This window comes from Lichenostomus cassidix, chromosome 5 (assembly GCF_008360975.1).
Source record: "Lichenostomus cassidix isolate B80296 chromosome 5, HeHo_3.0, whole genome shotgun sequence".
Taxonomy (NCBI): Eukaryota; Metazoa; Chordata; class Aves; order Passeriformes; family Meliphagidae; genus Lichenostomus; species Lichenostomus cassidix.
This window is the reverse complement of record NC_139486.1, coordinates 58,589,334-58,597,936: the sequence shown is the minus strand read 5'-3', so window position 1 is coordinate 58,597,936 and position 8,603 is coordinate 58,589,334. Positions and strand designations below refer to the sequence as shown.

Sequence of the window (8,603 nt, the reverse complement as noted above, 5' to 3'; positions counted from 1 at the left end):
CTTTCGAGCCTCCAAACTGGATCACTGCCCTCTCCAGGCATCCACCTGCTCCTCTGGCATGGGCTGTGGGTGGATTTCTGCACTCCTGTGGACTCCATGGGCTGCAGGGGAACCTCCTGCTCCCCCATGGCCTTCAGCACAGCTAGCAGAGAGTTTTCAGCTCCAGCACTGGAGCAGCTCCTCCTCCACCTTCTTCACTGACCTTCACGTCTCCATGCTGTTCTCCCTCACATATTTTCACTTCCACCTCCTCCTCCTCCAACTACAAAGAACTGAAAAAAGCGTGTGCCTGCTTTGTTTTGATTTCTTCTTAAATATGTTTTAACAGAGGCATAACCAGCACCCCAATTGGCCCAAACTTGGCCAGCAGCATGTCCATCACCTTCAGAGCCATCAGAGATTGGCTCTGCGGGACTTGATGTAAAAACTTCCAGAACATTCACTCAGGACACACAGGAGCCATCTTTTTGCCATTCCCCACCCCTCATACACCTCCCCAGGCCTACTAGAACAGCTTCTGAGGGGTCCAAATTTCTCCTAGATGTTAAAAATACTTTACTGATGTTTTGGGCCAATCAAAACCACCACATTGGCTCACATGAGGTTACACATCTAAGAAGCATTGATTAACAGAGTTGTTAATGATCAACAGAACAGAGCAACTTCTGCATCTGAGAGGGATTTTCTCTCCCTGTCTCCCATTTTCATGTCCGTTGGAAAGTAGAAACTTTCTGAGGTACAACCTCTTATCCAGGAAAGGACTCCCATCAGCCAGGGAGTTTCTCCCACGGCAAGTGCAGAAGGATCATGATCATGTATTTTTCTAGCTCCAAGCACCTTCCTTGTCTCCTGTGTCACCCAGGCCACTCCCTACCTGAGCTTCTTGTTTTCCATGGAAATATAGAATGGTTTGGGTTGGAAGAGACTGTAAAGACCATTCTCTTCAGACCCCCTGCCACAGGCAGTGACTAGAGTACATTGCTATTGCACTAAAGTATGTTGCTCCGAGCTCCATCCAACATGTCCTGGAAAACTTCCAGAGATCCAGGGGCAGCCACAGCTTCCCTCAGACACACCTCAAGTGGAGCCAAACCTCAAGTCACAGTTGCAACATGAGTGGAGCTAAAATCATCCAGACAGCCCAGAGAAAATGGAAGGATCCAGCAGAGGCAGTTCCAGCTCCAGCCCCTTGTGCTGACAGCCCACAAGACAGCCCACAGCCCCAAACTCAGTGTGCATTTTGGGAAAAGCCTTCCAGAGGCAATCCCAAACACCTGCCCACTCGTTTTGGCAACAGGGCTCAGTGTGAATTTTCCACACCTCAGTCTTCCCGTGTGTCAGGACCTGCTGGAGATGGGCAGGAATCACTCAGGAATTGTTCTGCACTGCTGTGCCAAGATTTCTTATCCATGCTGTTTTTAAGCAAACACACCAAGAAAATCCATTTGCAGAAGGTCTGAGACTTGGTGACTCAATTTTAATATTCCACAGGGTAGGGAAGCTCATTTCTGAAGCAGAGAAAGCTCAGAACTGTTGAACAGGAAAGATTCAAAGCAAGAACTTGAAAACAAAAGCTTTCAAGGGTGTCCCTGTCCATGGAGAAAGGGTCAGAATGTGATGATCTGTAAGGTTCCTTCCGACCCAAACCTTTCCATGATGATTCCTCACATCATCCAGAATCCACCCCAGGCAGGAGTTCCCCTGCTGCACACAGCACCAGCCTGACAGAGCTCCAGGAGCATTTGGACAGTGCTCTCAGGCACAGGGGGGGATTGTTGGTATAGCCTGTACAGGGCCAGGAGATGAACTTTGTGATCCTCGTGAGTCCCTTCAAATTCAGGATGTTTTTTGATTCTATTTCACGGTGATTCTATTTAATGAGAATTCAACTTTATCATGATTCCACTGTGTTGTCCCTATTCCAGGGCTCTGGCACATCCTCAAAAGCCCTCTGGAAGGCAACTCTAACAGAGAGGGTGAATTCCTTTGCACAGCTCCCAGCCAGGAAGTAAATCAGAGGGTGGGCACTGCTGTTGGCACAGGCGAGCAGGACAGAGGTGCTGAGGGCAAAGACAGAGGGGTCAAAGGCTCTCAGCAAGAGCCAGAACCCAAAATCAGCGGTGAAGAAGGGAAAGAAGGTGACAGGCAGCAGGACCAGGGCACAGAGCTTCCGTGGGGGCTGTTTCCATGAGCAGCCCAGGAGCCTGGCCAGCTGGGCTAGAGCAGAACAGATCAGGGTGAGCACTGAGAAGAGGTAGCTCAGCACCAAGGCCACCAGCACCGAAGGGCAGAAACAGGGGGTGACGGTGAGCAGGAAGGAGAGGAGCCAGAGCAGGGCACACAGGAGCACTGGGAAGCGCTGGGAGCGGTGGCACGGCCAGCAGGACACAGGGAGGACAAAGAGAGCTGTCCCAGCACTGAGGGCTGTCAGAGAGTAGAGCCGGGCAGTGAAAGAGAAGAGGATGGTGACGTTCAGCCCGGCTGTCACACCCCGTGAGCCCAGCTGGTGGCAGAAGCTCTCTGGGACATAAAATATCCCCAGGGTGATGGTGATGAAGAGCAGGAAGGTGAAGTCAGCGATGGCCAGGCTGAGGATGCAGATGGTGATGGGGTTCCTGCGGGTGTGGAAGCCGAGGAGCCAGAGGACAGCCCCGTTCCCCACCATTCCACACAGGCACAGGAGCAGCGTGACAGGGACTCTGCTCGAGTGGCTGTTGTCACACTGGGTCCAGTTGGAGTGCTTGTCCTCATTCCAGCTCCCATTGGAGACTTTCCCACCGGGCTGGCTCCAGCAGGCAGGGCTGGCTGTGTCCATGGCAGGGGACAATGTGCTCATTGTGACACCTCTGCTGCTTCTCCTTCCCCTCACACAGCTGGAGGGGTGACAAACACAGACACCTTACCAACACTGCTGTCCCCCACACGTGGCTTTTCCCATCTTTTCCCACCCCCAGCTTCCATGTGGAGCAGCACAGGGAGAGGCAAGGGACAGGGCAGATTGTTAGCAGGATGTGGGAGATGGGTATGACTGCAGGAGATTCATTTCAGTATTCCCCCCCTCCCTTTCCCCACAATATTTAGACCTTTAATACCCTACAGACCAAAATTCCCCTGTCAAAATCAGTCAGCATGTCCCATCTCAAAGAGTGGGACACTGATTACATTGAAAGAGAAGAGTCTGACCTTTCCTTTCTCAGCCTGGAGAATTTCACTGGAGCAGACACGCTGTGGGTTCACATTGCCTCACACACACCAGCTGCTGTCCCTGGATCAGGATATTCAAGAGCTTCCCTGGAATGCTCACTTGGGAAAGGGGAGAGAAGCCTGCTGGGTGAGCCTGGGCAGTGTCCAGTGAGGGGTCTGTCCCAGGCCCCCTTTTGTCCCTGCTGGATCATATTCTCCAGGGCTCTCACAAACAGGGAACTTTCTGAGCCTTTGCTGGTATCAGAGCTCTGCTTCTAATCTGCCGTTGAGTTTGTCCAGGAAATGAGTAACAGGAGAGAACCTCAGCAATGAGACCTGTGGGAAAGCAGTTTGTCTCTGTGTCAGGTTCCTCTTTCATTTTAAAGCAACCCCAATCCTGAAATCTTGTCTTCTGAACTGCCTGAACTTGCCCCTCTCATTCCTGGGGTGAATCCCTAGGACACTGCACTACAAAATTTGATTCCTGGTTCAAATGTTGTTTTCGTACTTGTATCCCACAACTTCAATGGTATTTGACTTTCACCATGCAGTTTCGAAGAGGATTCATGCAATAAAGAATGGGATGTGTGAGCTGGAGCACAGGCATACAGCAGAGGGATGATTTAACATTTCAGAAATGTCATTTTTTTCTGAGAAGAGGTGAATCAATGCTGCTCTCTTGGCTACAACCATTAGAAAGCTAGAGATTTCATTCGACTCATCTTCTACACTCCCTTGGGAGTCAGACAGCAGCCGACAGTGAATTCCAAAGAATTCCTAGAAAGCTGAAATGAGATGATTCCCACCCAGACTGACATGTGTCCTGGAACTGGGATGCTCCTGCTGGAATCTGGTGTGTGTGGAGACCCTGGGAGCAGAACTGCCTCCTCTCTTCCTCACTGACACTGTGTTTGTGTCCCCAGCTATGGAATCTCACATTCCCTCACTGGGCCAATCCTTTCCAGTGCAAACAGTTCCTGATCCATGAGCTAAAGGGGCTCCAGGAGAGCTGGAGAGGGACTTTGGAGAAGGGTCTGGAGGGACAGGACAAGGGGATATGGCTTTCTCACTGACAGAGAGTGCGTTCAGATGTGATATTGGGGAGAAATCCTTCCCTGTGAGGGTGCTGAGGCACAGGTTGTCCAGAGAAGCTGTGGCTGCCCCAGGATCCCAGGAAGTGTCCAAGGCCAAGCTGATTTGCATTTGGCGCAATGTGGACTTTTGGAAGGTGTTGCTGCTGGTGAAGGGGTGGGATCAGTAAAAACAACCACAAGTGCTCACAGGATGGAGGAGAAGAAGGATGAGCTCTGGTGAAGGGCTGATAGGAGGATAAGAGCACTCCAAAATCTGATCTCTAATAATTTATTGCAGGGAGTGGGTTCAGGTTGGATATTAGGGAGAAATCCTTCCCTGTGGGGGTGCTGAGGCCCTGGCACAGGTTGTCCAGAGAAGCTGTGGCTACCCCAGGATCCCTGGAAGTGTTCCAGGCCAGATTGGATGGTGTTTGGAGTAACCTTGTCTGGTGAAAATGTCGCTGCTGGCGAAAGGGTGGGATCAGGTAAAAACAACCACAAGTGCTCACAGGACTGAGGAGGAGGAAGAGGAGAAGGAGGAGGAGGAGCTGCTAGTGAAAGGCTTCGACAGAGTGTGCCTGCATAAGAATGTCAACGAAGGGGAATTCTTGTCTCAGTTGTGCTCCCTTGAGTCCAGGGAAGGTTTTGGCAATGATCCCAGAGCTCTTTCCAGCAAGGGAGTTGTTTCTGACAAGCATCCAGCTGCCTTCCCAGCACTGCCAGCACTGTCAGCATTCCAGTGCCACCAGCACCACCAGCATCCCTCTGCTGCTGGAGGGGCCATGACCCCTCAAGGAACAGAAATGAGCAATGGTAGAAAACTGTTGGGAGTGGGACGGCAGGCAGAAGATTGGTCATTCTGCAGGGAAGAAGTGTTTCTAGTCAAGAGGAAATGACGAGCCATTCACACAGTTCTGGTGGAGCTTTTGAAAAAAGCCATTTCGTTTACAGAAAAACAAAGTAAAAGTGAAACTCAGATGTAGCCAGAGCGGCAGTTTCCGACTCCCCCATGACTCCACCGAGTCTTAGGAAGCAAGACTGTGACAGGGCACAGAGAGAAGTCAGCAGGACAGGAGTGGGGACCTCCTGGGGATCTGGGCACTTTCTCCTTCGTGTTGCTGACCTGGGAGGCTCTGCATTAGGATATGGATCCAAAAGGAGCAAGAGATGCTGGGAACTGCCACTGATCTGGACAGACACTCTTTGCCTGCTGCTGCCCCACACTGAACAGGTCAGTGCAATGCTTTCCTTCCTTCCTTCCTTCCTTCCTTCCTTCCTTCCTTCCTTCCTCCCTACCCCACCTGCCTCTCCTCCAGCAGCTGCTCTGTTCCTGCCACCCTCTCCCAGTGACTGCAGTGTCCTCCCCAGCTCCTCCCTCCTCTGCCCTGAGCTTCTCTTCCGCGTCCCCTGCTGAACATCCCAACCCTCCCACCTCCCTCTCCCACCCTCACAATTTCCACCACCCTCCTCCCCTGCACATCTCACTTCTCTCCACTGAATCCTTCCTGCTGCAGGGAGCTGCTGAGGAGCTGCGTGGTCATTCCCAGGATTCTCCAAGCACTGATCACTGACTTCCCATCCACTCTGACCACAGCTGGGATCCATATCTCACTGCCTGCCCTGTGAACATCCATGGAGCTGAGCACCACATCCCAACCTTCCACTTCACCTACTGATGGAGATGATCTGTGTGGGATGGATGTCACCAACTTGGCCATAGATGGTGCCACACTGCTCATCTGCCTCTGTGGGCTGGCTGGGAATGGGGCTGTCATCTGGCTCCTTGGCTTCCGCATGCAAAGGAGCCCCATCACTGTCTACATCTTCCATCTGGCTGTCATCAACTTCCTCTACCTCCTCTTCGTGGTCCCCTGCACTGTGCTCTTCCTGCACACAAATTTGTTCTGCTCTGCTGCCCCGTCCCTGCAGTACTTGATGTCATGTTTCCTGCTGTCCCTGTTCTCCTGCAACACAGGGATGTACCTGCTGATGGCCATCAGCATCGAGAGATGCATTTCCACCCTCTGCCCACTCCGGTGCCACTGCCACCGCCCCCAGCGCGTGTTATGGGTGGTGTGTGTCCTGCTCTGGATGCTCTCCATCACTTTCGTTGTCACAGTGACTTCCCTGTGCCAATCACAGGAACACGAGCACTGTCGGGTGTCTCTCATCTCCATGTTTGCCATCAACCTCTTCCTCTTGGCCCCAGCCGTGGTCATTTCCAGCACAATCCTCTTCATTAATGCCAAGCAGCAACAACCCAAGAGGCTCAGCATCATTATCTTCCTCAGTGTGCTCTTCAGTCAGCCCATCACCCTCTGCAATTTCCTGCAGCAGCTCGACTACACTGTTGTGTCCTCCCAGGTTGCTTTCCTGCTTGCCTGCGTCCACAGCACCAGCAACTCCTTTATCTGCCTCTGCGTGGGGAGCTGGAGGAGGCACTGCTTCATGAGGTCACTCCAGCTCTCCCTCCAGAGGGCCTTGATGGAGCCAGAAGAAGACACTGCCAGCAGCAATGATTCAGCCATGGACACAGCACTCTGAGCCTGTTGATCCCTTCCACTGCACTGCTGAAGGACCCCAACACAGTGGCTGAGGGTTTCTTCAAGCCACCTGATTAATAAACATCCCCAACATCCCCCCTCCCACGATGTAATCCTGCAAGAGAAGACAGCAGGGGCATGTGGGAGGGATGCACTCCAGGGAGTACATTGGAGAATGGCTTTTCTCCTCCCTCCAAGGACCTAAAAGACTACTCCCCCAAAAGGGATCCTTCCCAACACAAATGTAATTCCAAAAATCCCCCCAGCATGGTTCTTACATCCCACTGCAGTCTGATATCAACAAACATCATCCTGAACCCTGAGCTGCCTTTGCCCCATTTCTCAGCACTTGCTGCCTTCCTCTGGCTCCTGCTGCCAGCCGGGAATGGGGGTGGAGGGAGGGAGGGAGGGAGGGGACAGAGCCATGGCTTGTGCTCCCTGCAGCAAACATGATCCCGAGTGCCCAGAGCTGGGATGGCAGCGGCACAGCCGGCATGGGCAGGATGGCCCAGGGGCTCAGCATTCCCTTCCCAGCTGCTCTCTGAGTGGCACAGCAAAAAAACTCTCCAAATATAATTTCTTTTTAATGTTGTGAGTCAGGTGCAAAGGACTCAAAATTTCTTCCTCTCCCATTGTTTCAGCTTCTCTTTCAGCAGACTGAGATGGTGCAGCTGCAAGGGGAAGGGAAGTCCATGGTCCTCAGTACAGCCATTTCCTTCCAGGAGCAGGGTGACACCTGTGTTTGTCACCATGGGCTCCATGGGGCATCACCCTCTCCCCCTGTGGCTTCACTGAAGTCACCAGCCCCACCACAGCCCACACTTTCCCACCATGTCCCACCCCATTCCAAACAGCCCCACCATGTCCCACACCCCATCCCAACCTCCTATCCCACTCCCCCATGCAGCCCACACACCTCCAGTCCTTCCCATCTCTCCCATTCCCATCCCTGAGACTCCAGTCCCTCCCCATGGGATGCTCACCCCAGGCTGCCCCATAAGGTTCTGGGGAATGTTTCTGGAACACCCCTCTCCAGAGCTTCCCCCCTTAGTGTCCAGCCCCCCAGTCTCTCATGGAAAGGAGCAAGAGGCAGTGGCAGGATGGATCCAGCAGCATTTATTGGGGTGGAGGAGCAGGAATGTCTGGGAGCAGCGGAGACACTGCCGGAGCTCCCGGCTGGAGCAGGGCAGGAGCAGGGCTGTGGGGCACTGCCCGGGGGAAGAGGGTCCTGAGGGTGGGGGGTCTGAAGGGAATCAGGGGGAGATGGGAGGGGTCTGGGGTTTGTTGGAGGGGTCAGGAGGGGTCTGGAGGTGGCCAGAGCGGGTCTGGATGCTGCTGATTCCAATGTTCCTCCTGGAGGGCTGTAGAGCTCTATAGGTTATGCTCTATTACTACTTTATTTCCTTGGGAACTATTGTCCAGTCGGGCTGACTGCTCATCTGTAAGTGTCGATCAAAGAATCGAGTTCTGTCTCAACATTTCTCTTCAAAACCACAGGTGTAGGACTTACACAGAGAATGCTATGTGTGTCCCAAATATGGTATGGAACGAGTTCTTTGCACCTGCCAAAAGCTCGTACAGAACAAAGGCCTTGTGCTGCCTGTTGCTGTTGAGCCGCTAGCAGAGAAAAAAGACCCGGATTCTCAGCGTAGCATAAAAAAGAGAACTTTTATTATTTGATTCCAACTTATATAGATTCTTAAGAGGTCACTTAGATTGGTCAGCCAGAAACCTCCCCCTAGGCCTCTGTCCAAATCTCGAGACACCATTTTTAACAACATCCAAACTTTATCTTTGTTTATAA

The 8,603-nt window shown here is 52.5% G+C and overlaps 2 protein-coding genes across 2 annotated transcripts; one reads left to right on the top strand and one right to left on the bottom strand.

Annotated features, from left to right (window-relative positions):
- Positions 1 to 1,574: 1,574 nt before the first annotated feature.
- Positions 1,575 to 2,958, bottom strand: LOC146436760 (mas-related G-protein coupled receptor member X2-like). Its single transcript, XM_085063889.1, has one exon. The coding sequence runs from the start codon at positions 2,834 to 2,836 to the stop codon at positions 1,895 to 1,897; it is 942 nt and encodes a 313-aa protein (XP_084920015.1). The 5' UTR covers positions 2,837 to 2,958; the 3' UTR covers positions 1,575 to 1,894.
- Positions 2,959 to 5,873: 2,915 nt separating this feature from the next.
- Positions 5,874 to 6,850, top strand: LOC146436759 (mas-related G-protein coupled receptor member D-like). The gene has a single exon (XM_085063888.1). It carries the CDS (start codon positions 5,889 to 5,891, stop codon positions 6,798 to 6,800), a length of 912 nt encoding a protein of 303 aa, XP_084920014.1. The 5' UTR covers positions 5,874 to 5,888; the 3' UTR covers positions 6,801 to 6,850.
- Positions 6,851 to 8,603: the final 1,753 nt, after the last annotated feature.